The sequence below is a fragment of the Caretta caretta genome, chromosome 2 (genome assembly GCF_965140235.1).
Source record: "Caretta caretta isolate rCarCar2 chromosome 2, rCarCar1.hap1, whole genome shotgun sequence".
In the NCBI taxonomy this organism is placed as follows: domain Eukaryota; kingdom Metazoa; phylum Chordata; order Testudines; family Cheloniidae; genus Caretta; species Caretta caretta.
Genome location: NC_134207.1, coordinates 104,305,067 through 104,327,203, shown reverse-complemented (window position 1 = coordinate 104,327,203; position 22,137 = coordinate 104,305,067). Strand labels below are relative to the sequence as shown.

At 39.7% G+C, this 22,137-nt stretch overlaps 1 protein-coding gene across 4 annotated transcripts in view; it reads right to left on the bottom strand.

Moving 5' to 3' along the window:
• Positions 1 to 22,137, bottom strand: part of ATP9B (ATPase phospholipid transporting 9B (putative)) — a 302,332-nt gene that overhangs the window by 267,593 nt on the left and 12,602 nt on the right. For 3 of the 4 annotated variants that reach the window (XM_048840067.2, XM_048840070.2, XM_048840069.2), the window contains exon 2: positions 6,215 to 6,391. In XM_048840067.2, coding sequence (XP_048696024.1) covers positions 6,215 to 6,391 — 177 coding nt within the window. The remainder of the gene's footprint in view (positions 1 to 6,214; positions 6,392 to 22,137) is intronic. The other variant, XM_048840068.2, reaches the window with a different exon arrangement.

Sequence of the window (22,137 nt, the reverse complement as noted above, 5' to 3'; positions counted from 1 at the left end):
AAGAGAGTAAGTCTAATTTTGGACAAGGAGTAAATCTGGCTTTTGAAACATGAAAATTTATACAGGGGTTTAGAGAGTACGCTAATCAACAAGAAGTACTTTAGCACAGAAGCACAGCTGATGAGTTTATAGGTAAGTACATTTTCTGAAGATTAATCATGGTAACTTCACAACTGAAGGATAAGAAAATAAGATGAGAGTAAATAAGATGCATTTTTTATTTCCATGCTAGTGGGAAGGGACAAATGCTCTGATTTCTGATCAAGCCCTATTCCTTATAGTTTTCCAGCAACAGTTAGCATAGCATAGCAACATAGCATAGCAAGGGTCGGTCCTGGGGCCGGTTTTGTTCAATATCTTCATAAATGATCTGGAGGATGGTGTGGATTGCACTCTCAGCAAATTTGCGGATGATACTAAACTGGGAGGAGTGGTAGATACGCTGGAGGGGAGGGATAGGATACAGAAGGACCTAGACAAATTGGAGGATTGGGCCAAAAGAAATCTGATGAGGTTCAATAAGGATAAGTGCAGGGTCCTGCACTTAGGACGGAAGAACCCAATGCACAGCTACAGACTAGGGACCGAATGTCTAGGCAGCAGTTCTGCGGAAAAGGACCTAGGGGTGACAGTGGACGAGAAGCTGGATATGAGTCAGCAGTGTGCCCTTATTGCCAAGAAGGCCAATGGCATTTTGGGATGTATAAGTAGGGGCATAGCGAGCAGATCGAGGGACGTGATCGTTCCCCTCTATTCGACATTGGTGAGGCCTCATCTGGAGTACTGTGTCCAGTTTTGGGCCCCACACTACAAGAAGGATGTGGATAAATTGGAGAGAGTCCAGCGAAGGGCAACAAAAATGATTAGGGGTCTGGAACATATGAGTTATGAGGAGAGGCTGAGGGAGCTGGGATTGTTTAGCCTGCAGAAGAGAAGAATGAGGGGGGATTTGATAGCTGTTTTCAACTACCTGAAAGGGGGTTCCAAAGAGGATGGCTCTAGACTGTTCTCAATGGTATCAGATGACAGAACGAGGAGTAATGGTCTCAAGTTACAGTGGGGGAGGTTTAGATTGGATATTAGGAAAAACTTTTTCACTAAGAGGGTAGTGAAACACTGGAATGCGTTACCTAGGGAGGTGGTAGAATCTCCTTCCTTAGAGGTTTTTAAGGTCAGGCTTGACAAAGCCCTGGCTGGGATGATTTAACTGGGAATTGGTCCTGCTTTGAGCAGGGGGTTGGACTAGATGACCTTCTGGGGTCCCTTCCAACCCTTATATTCTATGATTCTATGATAGAGTGATGAGCCACCTTTCTCTGAATAATATCTTCTTCAAAGAAATGCATATACCCAAAGGGACAAAATTAGAGCGCAGTCCCACATTACAGTATATGAAACTTATTTTGTTACATTCCAAGAGAACACTTTATGGCAAACAGTAATTTTGTGCATGGAGAGATGAACAGATGAGCCACTATGACTAATAGATGAAAACACTCAGTTTTTTAACTGGCCTTCAAGTTTGTATTGCGTGAATCAATCACTGAAGTTAGTCTGTAAAAACCACTGTACCTAATCTGGTGTTCAACCTTATTTCTAGATGTATAATTTCTTCAGATGTTAAAGCCTTTTTGCTACCCTCAGTATCTGCTTCAGACTATGAAGCAACTGAATTATTCCCTTTCTTGCTACAGAGCATTTGAGCAGAAGGAAGCTCTCAAACTATTTATTTGAATTATATGGTAGGAAAAAGAATAGCTGAAAGCAGTCGCCATATTGACCATCAGCTTGGTAAACACTGAAAAGTACAGACACAGGAATAAAGTTTGTGACTGGGAAACAATTGAGATACTTCTGATAACAAGTATTGATTGGCACATAGAGATAAGCACGCTTTAAGCCTTCAGATGCAAGAAAGTCTCAGCTGATGGAAATTATTATGGATTTGCCAGTTCCATTTTTAAATGTTTCTGGAACAAATGAGTTTTACTACTTTGGGACTAAAAATCAGTCAGTCCCTGTGCAATTTATAACCACAGTCGGAATCCCTGTCAGTTCATGTGTAGACTTTAAGATGTCCATCTTGCCATCATGAGTCCTGAGTAGTTTAGGAGTACATTAACTCAGAATTGTATGCATGTCAAAAATCCATCAGATCTTTAAGGAAATTTACAGTCTGTCAAAACCTGACAGTATTCAAACATTCAAAAATTCAGATTTAATAATTGCTAAAATTAACATCCTATGTCATCAGAAATGTTGTGCAGTAGATCTCATCAAGGGCTCATCAATTAAACAACTAGAGCAAGTCGTTTTCCAATATTAACGTATGTGATTGCCAGCAGTATGTATGTAAGTAATCTCATAACGTTCATTTTTAGGTGAAATTCCTGATTAAACAGAGATCCCTACTGTAATCAAAGACTGATGGTATGATATGTTCCTGATATTTGTATTTTTGTTTATCTGACCTCTGTAAATACTAAATACTCCCAGGAATGAAAAACAACTAAAAGATTTCAGTCTCCAGGAGAGACCAAATATAAAACACAGTTTTAAATAATAAAAGATGTTACACGCTAATTATGAAGACACAGGAAACCTTTTCTTTAAGGTTTAGCTATGAGTTTTAGCATCTGGCTACAAATTTTAGTAACAAATTTTTAGTAACAAAATTAGGCAAACGTCAAAAAGATGAAAGACAGAAGTGTACCAACCCAGCTGTGTCAATACAAAAACTACGATAAGCACATGGGTTGAGATAGAAGGAGTTTCCTTTAGGTATGTCCATTAACTATCTTTTTTTTAAACCCAGTTCATAAAATTATACTGCTTTGTCTGAAGAAATAAAAATAAATTCCCCACAACACTCACTAAATGCTATATTTAAAAATAGCAGCAAATGTTAAAAAGGCTCTCTATTATTTCACTTACTAAATGTGTTTCTCTAAGTCAAAAGCTAAAATCCAACTCTACATCCCTAATGCAACAAGTTTCTTTTCTTCTCATTACTTTTACCGTACAAGCTTACTTGTCACTAGCTTTTTCAAAACAGCATTTTTATCAAAATAGAAAGATAACATAAAAGCTCTGCATAGATTGTAAGGGTTAGCTATTCCTTATTAGGTTTTAAGTAGCAGAAACTACTTCTCCAAAGAAAACATACTGTAATTATTGTACTCAACAGGTAGCTTCAGTAATCAGGCCAAAAGCAACACAGTCGTCATGTCATTCTTAAAGATCAGCATTTTCCCATGCTTCTGCATAACAAATGCGTTGCAGATTAATTGAAAGTGTACAGGCCATCTTAGAGCCCAAATTAATCCGAGCATTTGATATCCCCTTCACTTCATATGGAAATGCCATTCAATGGCACCATTTTCATAGGGACAAAGTGTTTTTTGATAACAAGTGGAATGTAAATCTCATGAGAAAGAAATCAATCCAGCCCAAAGAACTCCAGACTATTGATTTATGTGCATTATAATTTCACAGGCTTGAAGAGAATTTGTAAATTAAGGGGGAAATGATTACATCCACAAAACAGCTGCTATATCACTGCTTTCTTTTTAACGGTATTATGAAAAAAAGAAATAAGCAGAAGTTATACTGGTTACATCACAGTCTCCAGGAAAAAAGCTCATTTAAATCATGAATTGCATTAAAAATGGGAAAGGCAAAAATTAATCTCCACAACAGGCAAATTTCCTAATAAAGTACACTATTCTATTATGGTCAGCACTCTTAGCAACATCTGTACTGTAGTTAAAGGTTGTCCACAGGTTTCCAAAGCACAGGGACTTATTCATATGCATTTAACTTAGTCAAACTTCCCACATTTGTTCTCTGCTAGAGTGATATTTTTGGAAGTTTGAGCAAAAACAGTTCAGATGTTTTCAAATAAGATGACCATAATCAAAGACTTTTGACATACAAAAATATTTGCAGTTTTGAAAAGCTCAGTATTGCAAAGCCCAAGAGTTCAAAAACCAAGAGGTGGAGCCCCAAAATTATGAAATTTTAAAAAAATAATATTTTTGGTCTGTCTTCTCTCTTTTGGACTCTCCATATGCACCTCAAAGCTTGTGTGTGACAATTTTACAGAGCTGCTAGATATCACAAATTGACAGTGACCAAAATGATTTTGCTCCCTGTGGTAGGTGCTCTCACTAAAGTACACGAATGAAATCAAGGCCCCATTGTGCTAGGCATCGTACAAATACACAGTAAAAGACAACCTTATTGTTTTACATTTGGGTCTGCCACTCTCTGGACACAGGAAAAAAAAATCTCTAACACTCTGATCTCCATCCTAAACACAGTTAATGTTTACAATACATTATTCTTGAAGGGACAGCTCACATTAACCCAATCAAAATAATAATGACACTGACCCTGCTGCAGGGTGTCTCTGCCACCGTGGTGATACAGTAATCCCTAGCTATCTAGTAGTGTGCTGGTGTACTACTTACTCAAAGGCAATTGCAGTAGACACTCTTAGCACTAGCATTCAGTGGGTTCCTATATATATACATTTTCACAGATTCTGATGAAGTAAACAAGGATTGCTTTGTTAGGGCTGCCAAAAATAAGAAATACAAATATTCTAGTCACGTCTTAAAATGTCACAAAGGATAAACCAACTAACTCAGACTCCAAAAGGGCAGCCTAGTATGCGTTACAAAGTAGGGGCTCCTTAGGACTAATGCCAAGGATACTCCCTCCTGGAAAGGATCATGAGCTGGCCTGCAAATCCCCCAGCCAGAGTTCAGTTCTTTTGTCAGTCTCGTTTGAACCAGTCTGTGCACAACCTGTTTGTCAGATACTGACTATCCACTTATTACAGCCAGTGCTGGTACCCTTGCCAGCAACAGGCTATTTTTCTCAACCCAGTGATCCAGCCTACCCTCTGCATCCAACTCCAAGGCTGCCCACTATACAGCCTGCTGTTGTCTCCCGCTAGGGCCTGCTCCCTCCTCCCCCGCCTTTTTTGGGGGGTGGGAGTGTATTGAAAACTTTGTTTTACTAACAAAGTGAAAATAATCCACAGGCACTAAAGTTCTCAATCAATATTCTACTGGCACTGCGCATAAATGCATAAAACTGAGTGTTCAAGAAGGTAGAAAAAACAAAACAAAAACACTTCATAAAATATTTCCCCCACACACATATGCAATAGCCCTCACAAAAATGGCTAAGCCATTTTGGCTCAGCCTTTCAAAAAAATTAATCTGAAAGGAGAGACAGCCTGGAAATTTTCAGCCCAAAACGTGAATGTCACTTAAGTGTATGAACAGCTATAATAAAGGGTTAGAATGTAAACTTCATAGTGTGAGTTGTAATTATTATTTATCATGGTTCAAAAGCATCATCAGAAATTCTGCAAGCTGTTATATGCTTCACCCATACTGAGCCTTCATGAAGTTATCAGAGCTCCATACACCCACAGGGATCTGCCCACACAGCAAATTGCACACAAAGAAAAAGGGTTTTACTATAAACAAAGTAACATAGCACAGAATGAATACAATGCTGTAATTTACTGATGGGCCTCCACCAAAGACATAAGAATTCAGCACCAGAGATTAATAAACAACAGTAAAGTAACAAGAGCTAATTCTACTTTATTCACTCCAGTGACACCAGTTATATGTACCTTCTATTTGAAATGTTAACTTATAATTCATGAATTTACTTTTCCTTTTCGCCAACATCAAACAATTCTAGGTGTTATTCACTGTTAGCAAATTAGTATTAACACTGTCAGGGACATCAATGAAAATATTACTATCTTCTCTCCAGGTAGAGTTTTAACTGGAAGTGAGGACCAGCACTGAATACTGCCCATTCTGGGCCCCTTGGCAGGTGTAAGCGTGGGGTTAATCTATTTTAGGGGAAAGCACTACATTTTTTTCTGACAGGCTGATTTAAGAAAAAAGGAAGGTGCACCGCAGCAGCTGTTTGAAATGTTATATTAAGTTCCAGAGTGGCAGCAATGGATTGACAGAAAACAGATGAGGTGGTCAAAAGTGTGCATAATAAATAGAATTTATCACAGGAATATCACCACCACATCAATTTTATGCACATACATGTGCACACACAATATCATATATACATACACATATTTATACACACACACGGACATTCATATAAAACTAAAATCATTTAATTTATTCTATGACATAACAACAAATAGCAGCATGCAACAAACCTGGCACAAAGGAATTTCCATCCACCACAGATAAACCATTCTAAGCCTGTCTTTCTGTGAGAAACTCTGGCTCTTGGTAAAGTATGGTAATCACTTTCATCATTTTCAAAGCCTTCTTCCGACATCATTAGTGGCATTTCATCCAAAAGGGAGGACTCATCTTCCACTTGGTACCTGCTGAAGTTAAATAAGAGCACTAAACAAAGGTAGATGGTATAATAGCGGTATATTGACTATCTATGAAATTCTGAAGATTGGTCTTAAATCCAAGGGACATGTTTCAGATTTCACTATATTGGAATTCTATAATAAAAAGTCATTTCAGTTTTAGCATACGACACGTGTGTTAAACGCACTCTCACAAATCAAATGTTTGCCCTATTTTGGTTTGAGTTACACTATCTGTCTTTTAAAGAACATCTCACATTGGTCAGCAAGTACCCTGGTATTATAAACTGTTGTATGCAGAATGCCTTATCCAGAGTTTGCTAAACACTGTATAGATATTCAGAGCTGCATAAATAAAAATGTTTTAAGACTTTGGACATCCAACTTCATACTTTCAAAGGCCAATTTAAAAACTGTGTTATACCACATAATTTTTCTATGTTCAACAATCCTGTCAATAGCATCAATTTAGTAGGTAAAAATTCAGAGGAAATGCAAATAGTGGCATTCAGTTACATGTCAGTGTAGACTAGAGTGTCAGATAAGGTACTCCCTCCCTGCTCATTTCATTTCCTTATAACCTCATTACCTGCTTTCCTGATATACCCCCCTTTCTGCTCTTTCAAGTGCAAGTTAGAAGCACTTCATTAGCATACAATTTTTACTTCCATTGGTATCTTTGTCTCTGGCCCACAATTTCTACATACCATATCAATTCAGTATTGTTACCTGTAGTAAATACATGTACCTTATTTTAAGTCTTAAAAGGTTGCCAAGAAAAGTAAAGTCGTTTTGCAATAGCCGGTGAATCACAATAGATACCCCTATGCTGTCTATCACAAAAGTACACTAGGCAGATTATGATCCTTTCTTTAATAGGCACTGAATGATACAAAAAAAAGTTTTACTAAGGCAGATTATTGACTTTTGTACCCAGATATGAAAGAGGTTCTGTACTTTGAAAGATTTTGCTCCACTTTCACTACCTTTTCATTGGTATGAAAATACGAAGACAAATAGTGTGACAAATCCCAAATTATAACTCAATCTTTTTTGATGAATCTAATCCCTCCTTTTACAAAGTTGCCTTTATAAATTATAGTATTCAAATAACTAGATAATCTTCTTAGATACTAGTAATTCTAATCAACTTTAATGTCAGCCTTCAACATGTATGGTAGGAGTACACACAGTATATAATCAAAAGATACTGTAATTTCAAACTAACAGGTTCCATGTATGTAATGGCCAACAGAGACCGGATGAAGGAATGCTTGCAAACTATAAGGCAAATTACTGTCAACTGCCTTAGCATCTGAAGAAGTCAAGCACAACTACATTTGTAAATGATACTGCTTGGCACTGTACGCTGATTTCACTGACAAAAGTTAACTTGTAGTACTGAGTAGACCTGAGCTACTGCACTTGGGAGTTAAAAATAATTCTAATCATACAGTAAGCATGAATAACTATTCACCATTGTGATTAAGTACTGAGTCTGGAGGGTCAAAACTACCAAATAGTAGTTTCTGCTTAACTGAGCTACTTAGTGTTCAAATACCTGCATGTTCTTCTAATAAAATTAAGATTAAGCAGACACAAATATGCACTCCAACATGATTTCTACAAGAACTTTAAACCAGTTTATTGTCATCTACCTTCATCCTATTCCTATCAATGAATATTTTTAGTGTGAGGGGAATAGAGAACTGAGATTAAAATGGAGACAAGGAAACAAAACAGTATCTCCATACTCTTAGCATGATACCTTTGTGTCTTTGGGTTGTTGTTTTTTCCCCTCCAAGTAAATGAACTTGAGAGAGACCACAGAAAATTTAAGCCCAATATGCAGTGAAAAAAAAATCAGCCAGTCACACAGAATCACAGCATTTCACATTCATTTAAGGTATGGTAGAAAGAAGAATGTCTAAAATATGCTTCAACAACATTCTAATTGGAATATGCAGACATACTATTTTCCCCTCCCATTCCCTTTCTCTTATATAGCACATAGTATAGTATATAGCCATTATATAGCTCAATTCACTAAGTCATGTTTTTAAAACATGATCTGTAAAATACTTTATGTTATTTTCAATTAACTTGGGCCTCTCTTTTTGCTTCTTTGCTTCTAACACAAATACAGGTTATGCTGTCTCAGGATTTTCTTGTGAGCTTTAACACCTTAATTCAAGCCATATATTAAATCTTTAACAAAAGTTTTCTTTATCCAAAATGTCAGGTCACTGAATATAAAAGGTGTTAAATAACAACGTACAGATTCTCTGGAGTGCTGAGTATCCACTGTGCTCAGAAAAGATATAGGGAAGCCTCTTACAGTTGACATTTTTAAAGTGGATCTTACTCGGAGGACTTGCTCCAGCACTCATTAGCTTGCAATGAGCCCCAAGTGACCATACACAAGCTGAGAATAACCAAGCACAGCACTATGGCTGTGCCCTGATGCGCCTGAGCCCCTCCCTGCTCTTTACCATTAGGACCAAGGAGTAACTAGCTGAGAGCTAACCCACAAAGGGGGAAACTTTCAGCCCGAACCCAGCTGCTTTTCAACCCTTTTATGCTGTCAAAGCTTTGGAAAGGGGCTATAACACTACAGATTCTGGCTTAAAGAGGTCAACCCTGAGGCTTTGTCTACACTACACAACTTTTAGTGACATGGCCATGTTGACACTGCCGTGTTGCTGGAAGTCGGGCAGTGTAAACACAGTTTATCAGCACTTTTGCCAACAAAACACTTCACCCACTATGAGAGGGGTTTGTGCTGTCAACAGGAGAGCGCTCCTGCCAACAACAAGCCTTTACACTGCCACTTGCCATGGCAAAACTTGTGTGTTGGGGGGGGGGCATTTTTTAAGCACCTGTGAACGACAAAAGCTTTGTCATTCAATTGGCAGTGTAGACAAAACCTCAGTCTGACTAAGAGTCCCTTCCACTAGTTCAACCTCCTTTGTTGTTTTTACGTTCCCATTTCACTAGTTTTTCAGATAGCTCAGAGAGGACCTGAAATTCTAATGGAGAAGAAAGAAAGCAACATGACACAAATTTAAACCCTGTGTTAGCACAAGCCTACCTTTCCCATGCACGTCACTTTTAAGACTGGTCTTAGATTATGATTTCTTAATACTCCGATACTAAGCAATATGCAAAGCAAGGCTTCTAAACCACAACACAAGCCTTACTCAACCTACAGTAAAGATAAGCTACTGAAGAACCCTACAATGGATATATAGGGCCCTTTGTTTTAGTTTTTTATTTTGTTTGAAATTTCCCAGGAATTTAGTTATTATTTTGAAAATTAAAAACTGGTTGAAAAATCAGTGGCTAAATATAACCTCATAGTTTTCTAGGTAATTATTGGGGTTAATATTGAGGGGAAAACAACTAAAAGAGAACAGTAAGCTTTCGAGTATACTTTAAAAGGATTCAGAGTAGCAGCTGTGTTAGTCTGTATTTGCAAAAAGGAGTACTTGTGGCACCTTAGAGACTAACCAATTTATTTGAGCATAAGCTTTCGTGAGCTACAGCTCACTTCATCGGATGCATTTTGTGGAAAATACAGTGGGGAGATGTATATACATAGAGAACATGAAACAATGGGTGTTACCATACACACTGTAACAAGAGAGTGATCACTTAACGTGAGCTATTACCAGCAGGAGAGCGGGGGCGGGGGTGGGGGGGGACCTTTTGTAGTGATAATCAAGGTGGGCCATTTCCAGCAGTTGACAAGACTGTCTGAGGAACAGTGGGGTGTGGAAGGGGGAACAAACATGGGGAAATAGTTTTATTTTGTGTAATGACCCATCCATTCCCAATCTCTATTCAAGCTTAAGTTAACTGTATCCAGTTTGCAAATTAATTGCAATTCAGCAGTCTCTCGTTGGAGTCTGTTTTTGAAGTTTTTTTTGTTGAAGAATTGCAACTTTTAGGTCTGTAATCGAGTGACCTGAGAGACTGAAGTGTTCTCCAACTGGTTTTTGAATGTTATAATTCTTGACGTCTTTGTTGGGCCTGTCCTGTAGTAGGTGACTTCTGGGTACTCTTCTGGCTCTGTCCATCTGTTTCTTCACTTCAGCAGGTGAGTATTGTAGTTGTAAGAATGCTTGATAAAGATCCTGTAGGTGTTTGTCTCTGTCTGAGGGGTTGGAGCAAATGCGGTTGTACCGTAGAGCTTGGCTGTAGACAATGTATCGTGTGGTGTGGTCTGCATGAAAGTTGGAGGCATGTAGGTAGGAATAGAAGAACATAATATAAGAAAATAACAGACCACCACTAGCCATCACCTTCAGCCCCCAACTAAAACTTCTCCAACGCATCATCAAGGATCTACAACCTATCCTGAAGGACGACCCATCACTCTCACAGATCTTGGGAGACAGGCCAGTCCTTGCTTACAGACGGCCCCCCCCAACCTGAAGTAAATACTCACCAGCAACCACACACCACACAACAGAACCACTAACCCAGGAACCTATCCTTGCAACAAAGCCCCTTGCCAACTGCGTCCACATATCTATTCACCATCATAGGGCCTAATCACATTAGCCACACTATCGGAGGCTCGTTCACCTGCACATCTACCAATGTGATATGCCATCATGTGCCAGCAATGCCCCTCTGCCATATTCATTGGTTAACTGGACAGTCTCTATATAAAAGAATAAATGGACACAAATCAGACGTTAAGAATTATAACATTCAAAAACCAGTTGGAGGATACTTCAATCTTTCTGGTCACTCGATTACAGACCTAAAAGTGGCAATTCTTCAACAACAAAACTTCAAAAACAGACTCCAACGAAAGACCGCTGAATTGGAATTAATTTGCAAACTGGATACAATTAACTTAGGCTTGAATAGAGACTGGGAGTGGATGGGTCATTACACAAAGTAAAACTATTTCCCCATGTTTGTTCCCCCTTAAACCCCTCACTGTTCCTCAGACGTTCTTGTCAACTGCTGGAAATGGCCCACCTTGATTATCACTACAAAAGGTTTCCCCCCCCCCCCGCTCTCCTGCTGGTAATAGCTCACGTTAAGTGATCACTCTCTTGTTACAGTGTGTATGGTAACACCCATTGTTTCATGTTCTCTATGTATATACATCTCCCCACTGTATTTTCCATTGAATGCATCCGATGAACAGAGCTGTAGCTCATGAAAGCTTATGCTCAAATAAAATTTGTTAGTCTCTAAGGTGCCACAAGCACTCCTTTTCTACTTTAAAAGGAGAAGAAGAAGAAAGAAAGGTGAGAAACTATGGTCTGGGAATGAATAGCGGTGAATGAAATATTTGGTAGTAGGCATTCCATGAAAAACTATCTGGGCACACAGTACTATTATCTTCTGTTTCCAGCTCAAAAGTTTAATTTGGAATCAGCTAAAAATGTAATATTTTACCATGTAAACAATTGCTATAGAGGACAGATTTTTTTTTAATCATCAATGGGAAATGAAGTGGTCTACACAATTAAAAACTATAGGGAAGTTGTTCACAAGATAATATGTTAAGATGGGTTAAGGTAACTGCTACCAAGTTTGAGAACCTCTGTTGAGAAGAACAGCATGGTAGAAATTAATAAAAGCATATATGTGAGAAAAGTAGTAAAAAAAAATTCCCATTACGTTAGTGGAATGGGATGAGTGGGAAAAGGGGTTCAATTTTTGTGCTGAGTTTGCAACAAGATATTGTAGGAGAAAATGAAGATGAGATTCAGCAGATGGAAGAGATGTCAAGCCTGGAGATCTACAAGTCATCAGGAGCAGAAGAAGCCACAGAATGAATGAGGTTGCCCAGGAATGAACTGTAAAGCAGAAATATCCAAGGACAAAGACCTGACTCAAACCAGAGTGGTAGGAAGAACCAACAACTGAAGAAAGTTAGTAGAGCGGGGAAATAGTGTAATCTGGCAAAGAAGATGTTAAAGGGAAAGAACAAATTTGTATAATAAAGACGGCATCTGACGGCACCAGGACAAGAGAAGAGGAAGTAAACAAAGTGTAAACAAAAACTGGGATGTTTTAGGACAAATGCATCATTTAAAGAGGATAGTGAAGGTATCGAGAGAAGAGTTATAAGAGAGACCATAGAATCAACCCAAGGAGAGGAAGGTAGTAAAGTATCATCTAAGAAGTTGGATACAATGTAGGATTGGAGATTAAGAAAAAATGCAAAATGGAGCAAGGGTAGCAGGTCGTACTAAGGCAGATGTGCAATACAGGTAAAGAATCTAACTGAAGACAAGATAAATTGAGGAACTGTTCCAGACTGAGAGGTCAATAGAGAAGGTTTCGGAACAAATTTATATATTAAACAGTAAAGTCACCAGGACCAGCTGGTATTCACCCAAGAGTTCTGCAATTTTATATTTGAGTTTCTTCAGAACAATTAACTGTGCTACGTAATCCATCACTTAAATCAACCTCTGTACCAAATGACTGGAGGATAATTAATGTAAAGCCAATTTTTAAGAAAAGGCTGCAGAAGTGAACCTGGGAATTACAGGCTGGTAATCCTAACTTCATGACTAGGTAAATTGGTTGAAACTAAATTGGCTGTGGAAAGAACAGAATTAGCATACACAGATGAAAACAATATGTTGGGGAAGAGACAACATGGCTTTTGTAAAGGGAAATCATGCCTCTCTAATCTATTAGAATTCTTTAAGAGTGTCAAAAAGAATGCGAACAAGAGTGATCCAGTTGATATAGTGTACTTGGATTTACAGAAAGACTTTGACAAAGTCCACACCACAGGCTCTTAAGCAAAGAGCTACCCCGTGGAAGGAAAAGGCCGGGGTAGAGACCATCGAATCGTGGAAGTCAACGAATGGCTACGCAGGTGGTGTCGGAGAGAAGGCTTTGGATTCTTTGACCTTGGGATGGTGTTCCAAGAAGGAGGAGTGCTAGGCAGAGACGGGCTCCACCTAACGAAGAGAGGGAAGAGCATCTTCGTGAGCAGGCTGGCTAACCTAGTGAGGAGGGCTTTAAACTAGGTTCACCAGGGGAAGGAGACCAAAGCCTTGAGGTAAGTGGGGAAGTGGGATACTGGGAGGAAGCACGAGCAGGAGCATGTAAGAGGGTGGGCTCCTGCCTCATACTGAGAAAGAAGGGCAATCAGCGGGTTATCTCAAGTGCCTATACACAAATGCACAAAGCCTGGGAAACAAGCAGGGAGAACTCGAAGTCCTGGCAAAGTCAAGGAATTATGATGTGACTGGAATAACAGAGACTTGGTGGGATACCTCCCATGACTGGAGTACTGTCATGGATGGATTTAAGCTGTTCAGGAACGACAGGCAGGGCAGAAAAGGTGGGGGAGTTGGATTGTATGTAAGAGAGCAGTATGACTGCTCAGAGCTCAAGTATGAAACTGCAGAAAAACCTGAGAGTCTCTGGATTAAGTTTAGAAGTGTGAGCACCAAGGGTGATGTGGTGGGAGTCTGCTATAGACCACCGGACCGGGGGATGAGGTGGACAAGGCTTTCTTCCGGCAACTCGCAGAAGTTACCAGATCGCACGCCCTGGTTCTTATGGGAGATTTCAATCACCCTGATATCTGCTGGGAGAGCAATACAGCGGTGCACAGACAATCTAGGAAGTTTTTGGAAAATGTAGGGGACAATTTCCTGGTGCAAGTGCTGGAGGAACCAACTAGGGGCAGAGCTCTGCTTGACCTGCTGCTCACAAACCAGGAAGAATTAGTAGGGGAAGCAAAAGTGGATGGGAACCTGGGAGACAGTGACTATGAGATGGTCGAGTTCAGGATCCTGACACAAGGAGGAAAGGAAAGCAGCAGAATACAGACCTTGGACTTCAGAAAAGCAGACTTGGACTCCCTCAGCGAACTGATGGGCAAGATCCCCTGGGAGAATAACATGAGGGGGAAAGGAGTCCAGGAGAGCTGGCTGTATTTTAAAGAATCCTTATTGACATTACAGGGGCAAACCATCCCGATGTGTAGAAAGAATAGTAAATATGGCAGGCGCCAGCTTGGCTTCACAGTGAAATCTTTGCTGATCTTAAACACAAAAAAAAAAAGCTTACAAGAAGCGGAAGACTGGACAAATGACCAGGGATGAGTATAAAAATATTGCTCGGGCATGCAGGAGTGAAATCATGAAGGCCAAATCACACCTGGAGTTGCAGATAGCAAGAGATGTTAAGAGTAACAAGAAGGGTTTCTTCAGGTATGTTGGCAACAAGAAGGTGGTCAAGGAAAGTGTGGGCCCCTTACTGAATGAGGGAGGCAACCTAGTGACAGAGGATGTGGAAAAAGCTAATGTACTCAATGTTTTTTTTTGCCTCTGTCTTCACAAACAAGGTCAGCTCCCAGACTGCTGCACTGGACAGCACAGCATGGGGAGGAGGTGACCAGCCCTCTGTGGAGAAAGAAGTGGTTCGGGATTATTTAGAAAAGCTGGATGTGCACAAGTCCATGGGGCCGGATGCGTTGCATCCGGGAGTGATAAAGGAGTTGGCGGATGTGATTGCAGAGCCATTGGCCATTATCTTTGAAAACTCATGGCGATCCGGGGAAGTCCCGGATGACTGGAAAAAGGCTAATGTAGTGCCCATCTTTAAAAAAGGGAAGGAGGAGGATCCTGGGAACTACAGGCCAGTCAGCCTCACCTCAGTCCCTGGAAAAATCATGGAGCAGGTCCTCAAGGAATCAATTCTGAAGCACTTAGAGGAGAGGAAAGTGATCAGGAACAGTCAGCATGGATTCACCAAGGGCAAGTCATGCCTGACTAATCTAATTGCCTTCTATGACGAGATAACTGGCTCTGTGGATAAAGGGAAAGCAGTGGACGTGGTGTTCTTTGACTTTAGCAAAGCTTTGGACACTGTCTCCCACAGCATTCTTGTCAGCAAGTTAAAGAAGTATGGGCTGGATGAATGCACTATAAGGTGGGAAGAAAATTGGCTAGATTGTCGGGCTCAACGGGTAGTGATCAATGGCTCCATGTCTAGTTGGCAGCCAGTATCAAGCAGAGTGCCCCAAGGGTCGGTCCTGGGGCCGGTTTTGTTCAATATCTTCAGTAATGATCTGAAGGATGGTGTGGATTGCACCCTCAGCAAGTTTGCAGACAACACTAAACTGGGAGGAGTGGTAGATACGTTGGAGGGCAGGGATAGGATACAGAGGGACCTAGACAAATTAGAGGATTGGGCTAAAAGAAATCTGATGAGGTTCAACAAGGACAACTGCAGAGTCCTGCACTTCAGACGGAAGAATCCAATGCACCACTACAGACTAGGGACCAAACGGCTAGGCAGCAGTTCTGCAGAAAAGGACCTAGGGGTTACAGTGGACGAGAACCTGGATATGAGTCAACAGTGTGCCCTTATTGCCAAGAAGGCCAATGCCATTTTGGGATGTATAAGTAGGGACATTGCCAGCAGATCGAGGGACGTGATCGTTCCCCTCTATTCGACATTGGTGAGGCCTCATCTGGAGTACTATGTCCAGTTTTGGGCCCCACACTACAAGAAGGATGTAGAAAAATTGGAAAGAGTCCAGTGGAGGGCATCAAAAATGATTAGGGGACTGGAACACATGACTTACGAGGAGAGACTGAGGGAACTGGGATTGTTTAGTCTACAGAAGAGAAGAATGAGGGGAGATTTGATAGCTGCTTTCAACTACCTGAAAGGGGGTTCCAAAGAGGATGGCTCTAGACTGTTCTCAGTGGTAGCGGATGACAGGACAAGGAGTAATGGTCTCAAGTTGCAGTGGGGGAGATTTAGGTTGGATATTAGGAAAAAAACTTTTTCACTAAGAAGGTGGTGAAACACTGGAATGCGTTACACCTAGGGAGGTGGTGGAATCTCCTTCCTTAAAAAGGAAAGGAGTACTTGTGGCACCTTAGAGACGGTGCCACAAGTACTCCTTTTCCTTTCGCGAATACAGACTAACACGGCTGTTACTCTGAAACCTCTCCTTCCTTAGAAGTTTTTAAAGTCAGGCTTGACAAAGCCCTGGCTGGGATGATTTAATTGGGGATTTGTCCTGCTTTGAGCAGGGGGTTGGACTAGATGACCTCCTGAGGTCCCTTCCAACCCTGATATTCTATGATTCTATGAAAGTAAGCACACCTGGGACGAGAGGAAAGGTCCTCTCATGGGTTGATAACCAGTTAAAGATAGGAAACAAAAGGTAGAAATAAATTATCAGTTTTCACAATGGAAAGTGGTATATCACAATATCTCCCAAGGATCTATACTGTTCAACATATTCATAAATGATCCAAGAAAGGCATAAAACAATGAGGAAGTAAAGTTTGCAGACGATACTACATTACTCAAAATAGTTAAGCCCAAAGCTCACTGTGAAGAGTTACTAAGATCCCACAGTTAAATGACTGGCCAACAAAATGGCAAATGAAATTCAATATTGATAAATGCAAAGTAATGCACATTTGAAAACATAATCCCAACTATACACACAAAACGATGGGGTCAAAATTAGCTATTACTACTCAAAAAAGGGATCTTCGAGTCATCATGGATAGTTCTCTGATAACATCTGCTCAATGTGCAGCAGCAGTCAAAAAAGCTAACAGGACGCTTGGAACCATTACAAGAGAGATAATCTCATAATGCCACTCCTTGAATACTCCATACCATTCTGGTTACCCCATCTCAAAAAATATATATTAGAATTGGAAAAAGTAGAGAGAAAGGCAACAAAAATTACTGGAAGTACGGAACAGCTTCTATATGAAGAGAGATTAAAAAGACTTGGACTGTTCAGTTTAGAAAACAGACTGGGGGGGGGGGGGGGAGGATATGACAGAGGTCTAAAAAATCATGAATGGTACGGAGGTGAGTACGGAAGTGTTATTTACCTCTTCACATAACACAAGAATGAGGGGCCCCTGATACAATTAATATGCAGGAGGTTTAAAATAAAAAAAAGGAATTACTTTCTTCATACAATGCACAGTAAACCTGCAGATCGTGTTGCCATGGGATGTTCTGAAGGTCGGCACGGTCAGATGCTACTGTCAGATGATAGGATACCGGACTAGATGGACCATTGGTCTGACCCAGCATTCCCATTCTTAGGATCAAAAGAGTGACTATGGAAGTGAACTGGGTAAGTGCTCCAGATTACATATATATGAATTTACAACTATACCACAGCAGTTCGACGATGAAGCTAAGATCGGCAGGTCAAATAAAATGAGAAGCAGCAAAAGACAGACCTGAAATGTGGAAGCAAGTCACTTAGGGACAAGAACACCTCATTACCAGTGGGAGAACACTTTTCACATCATGATCACTCCATATCTGACCTGTCAGTCCTCATCCTCAAAGGAAACCTCCACAAACTTTCAAAAGATGAGCCTGGTAGCTTAAATTCATAACTTTGCTAGACACAAAAAATCATGAAATGAACAGACACACTGGATTTAAGGCTTATATAACAATCTGTAACCCACCAGCAACCCCTACAGCTGTCTTTTCCTGGAGGGGTCTTAACAGGCCACTTCACCTTGAATGGTCCCTTGAAATATGCGCTAACTTCTTTTGTTAAACAATCTGTTTCACCTTGTATTTAGCTGTGACACTTTGAGTACCTTTCCCACACCTGAAGAACTCTGTGAGTCATGCTTTGTCTACACTGGAACGTAAATGACAAAATTTGTGTGTTCAGAGATGTGAAAAAAACACGCACCCGAACGACACAAGTTTTGCAGATGAAAAGCACCGGCATAAACAGCACTTTGTCATCAGGAGAGCTCTCCTGCCAACAAAGCTACCACCGCTCACTGAGGGTGGAAGTTTTTTGCCGTCAAGAGAGCTCTCTCCTGCGGACAAGTAGCGGCTATGCTGAGTGCCTTTTAGCAGCACGGCTGTGTCGCTAAAAGGTGCATAGTGTAGACACAGCCTAAGCTCGAAAGCGTCTCTCTCTCACCAACAGAAGTTGGTCCAATAAAAAAATATTACCTGACCTGCCTTGTCTCTCTAATATCCTGGGACTGGAAAGGCTACAACAATATTGCATACAATATTGCATACAATATTACGAATAACCTGTCAGGCAGGCAACTATTTTCATATAGGATCAGCTCATATATGAAATGAAGAACAAAGGTTAATCTCAGTCAGGATACATCCTAAAATATTCTGTGTATGATGGTTTTAAAGGAGTTCTTTATTATTTTTCCAAACTCTAAATGTTTATCTGACTACATTGTGTTGTATATTTTCTTCTTTGATTTTTCCTTCAGTGAGAAAATCTCACAGGAAAGAATTAACCAAAGAGAATTATGCATGAGAGCCCAATCTTGTCAGAATAAGAAATACATGTATATGCACAACTAGAAATCAAAGCTGCTCTTGTGAATGTGGTAATATTTACAGAAAAAAACTGATGCTTAAATCATACTTACTTTTTTATTAAGCAAGTATTATATCATATTATAAGTAAATATTTTCTTTAAAAAATCAGTTCCAGCTAGCTTTGCGCTTTTAAATATTCAGCTTCATTACATCATGTTTAGTAACCTTGATTTCAAAATGCAGCCTTTGAACTGGCAAGCAATTTATTCCATTTCAAAAGGAATTTTCTTATTGTGTTAGAAAATTTTACTTCAGTATTTAGAAACAATAAGATGATGAATAATGGATTTTTCATAGCCAACATCAGGACAAAAATCTCTATTTCTTTGTTACCTAGTTTCTTGCACACTTAATTGCCTGAAGCTCTGATTCTCCTTGAGTGACAAACCAATTAAGCATAATCCTAGAAACTTTTATTAAAATAGAGAAGAACTGAAAGCACCATGAACAAAGAAGACAGAATGTAAGACATCAAAACTCACAGTACAGATGCTACTAAACCAGATATAGAAAAGTATCTTGACAAAAATATGGCTTCCTAAGGAAAAAAGAACATTAATATTAAACAACTTTCAACAAAACCTTACTACTGTAAGGAGTATCATTGAAATAGATTTAAGTGAAAGGAAACAGTACAATAAATACTTTTAAATTAACTTTTAATATAAACATCTAGTATGAAAATTACACCTGTTTCTCTGCATTGCCTATATCTATATATCCTTCCAACTTTGATGGCTCATATTGTTTTTTTAAGGAAATTATTGCTTTTAGCGAGCACATTACTTTCAATTGCATATTACATCTACTACTGAAATCATATCTACATTCAAAAATCCACAGTCCCTTCTTTGAATCAATCATGTGAAATAAAAGATTATATGAAGCAAAATGTAGTTCAATATAAACAGGGAGGAAACAGGCCATACATCCCTTTGGTAAATTCCACCCCTTCCCCAAAACTGCTATGGGTCCTAACCCAAGGAAGAGAGTCGCAGCTTTCTGGGGACAATCACAGCTGCATAGTTTGTTCACGGACAGCATCGACTCAACTCGGAAGAAGAAAAAGGCCAAAAAACAAAAAAACACAGAGGAGGAATGGGTTAGCACATCCCTCAACACCACTCCCTTATCATTTGTATTATGGGAGCACCTAGAAGCCACAAGTAGTACAGGAGCATAGTGTTGCGCACTTTACAAATGTACAGTAAAAGACAGTCCTGCTCCCTGATAAGTTTACAGAGTAAATTTCCTTAAATCCAAAGTTCAATGACCATACTGCACATAGGCCAAAATCCACTATAATTAGCCATATTTCATGGGGAGGAAGAGGTGAGAAGCACTTCTCTGACGATATGCAGTCAAAGAATCAAATGTGTGCTTACCAAAACTATATATTTTTAGGGCTTTGGTTTTGTTTTTATGTCATGAGTAATCAGTTTGCATAACCATGTCAAAAGTGTGTTAAAAACAAACTGCTGTTCACCTACTACCACACCTACAAGTGTACAACTCATTTTCCCATCTCTGAAGATATTTATTGACATATCGAGTGGTATCATGATACAGATTTTTCTTTAAAAGAAGATACTTATAACCTATTTCAGAGCATCTGCTGAATTTCTAAGAGGCTGAGATCTTCCCCTCATCCTTATTTTTTACATCCCCATTCTTACATTGCACTAACACGTTGGTTGAAGTGAAATGGACAAAATTCCTTTGCAGCACATTAATATTGTATTTATGCAGCGTAATGGAAAAGGATAGGAGAACCTGATGCGGACCATGCATCAATCCCTCCCATAGATACACACACTGCCTCTAAAATCTCTTGTTCCCTACAGGCTCAAAGAACAAAATACATGCTTTTTTATCTCTTCCTCCCACTACGGGGCCTGAAATAATACACCATAAAAGCTGGCATGACATTATGTATAGAAAAAGTGATTGTATCATTTTTTAACAGGTTTTTATTAGTCAGTCAAAATAGGAATTTCCACAGGAAACGTCTGTTTTCAACTACAAACTGAAAAGCTTTTTAGCAACTAAAGAGCAAAGAATTTAGCTGGTCAGGTGAACACTGCCAGTGTGACAGATATGGCAATTTCCTGCAATATTCTGGAGAAAACCTACTGAATTAAGTTAACCCTTACTGAATTTTAAGTATTTTAGGAGTTCATTGTATTAAAAAATGTCAGTAATTTGTATTATTGTGGAACGGTAATATCTGGGAGGAGACCTGATTAATGTAAAACCCTGGGAAATGTCATGAGGATTTTCTGAAACTATGTAAGCTTTTTCAAGTTTAGTGGGTTCTCCAGGAAGTCTCTAGGGAGACTAACATAAATATCAGCTCCTCCAGGTATGCAAGAAGTTAGTCTTTGAAACTTTACAAGGAGGAGTGGACATTTTGTTTGCTGATTACATGAAGACAGATCAAAACCACTCAAACTAGATTAAAGTGACTCTTAGCTTCATGGGTATGCTTGTTCCAAGCCAAAGCAGTAACCACTGAAAACCCGCTTGGCGGGAGTACGAAAGTTGCTTAACTGGCCAGAACCCTTTCTGGAGTTGGGGGATGACCTCTAGTAATATTAGAATGTAGGTAGGTTCTTTTATTGTTTTAATGTTTTCTCTGTAATGTTTTCTTTACCTTAAGAATAAATGTGCTTGCTTAGAAAGAGCTCTGTTGTAACTAAATAGCTGTGGCAGTTACACTCTTTATAGCTAGGAGAAAATCAGAGCAGGCCTGTTTAGGCAATTTGACTTTGCTAGGGAATAACAGCGTAGACAAGGAACTGTGCAGTCTGGGAATACCCTGGTCAGGAAGGAAAATGTCTCCACCCACGAGAGGTGATGGCTGGGGAGTCAGAAGTCTGAAAGTAGGTGCCCTTGCTGGACCATAGAGGGGAAATATAGGTGCAGTTTCCATGAACTGTGACAGTCAGTAAAATCGGAACACATCATCAGGGCACCAGGAAAAACCAGTAGTTCCACCCTTCTCTCTTCTACTGACTGATAATATTCTGTGCACTTCATCACCTCATTCCTGAGAAAGCTACCACACCCTCTATCTTTGAAGGATGACAAATATAATTCCCCCCATTTTATAGATGTGATACCTAAGAGGTTGCACAAAGTCACTTATGAAATACTGGGAATAGAACCCAGGGACCACAGTCTATGCAGTGACTCTCAGAAGACTGGTGTAGCAGAGGAGAAGAAAAGGTAGCTTTAAGCCATGTTTGTCTGTCCTAGAATCTGGGCTGCTCCCAGTCTAAATTAGATTAATAGATTCCAAGGCCAGAAGGGATCATAGTAATTATCTAGTCTAACCTCCTGTATAATACGGGCCATAGATTTGTCCCAAAATAATTCCTAGA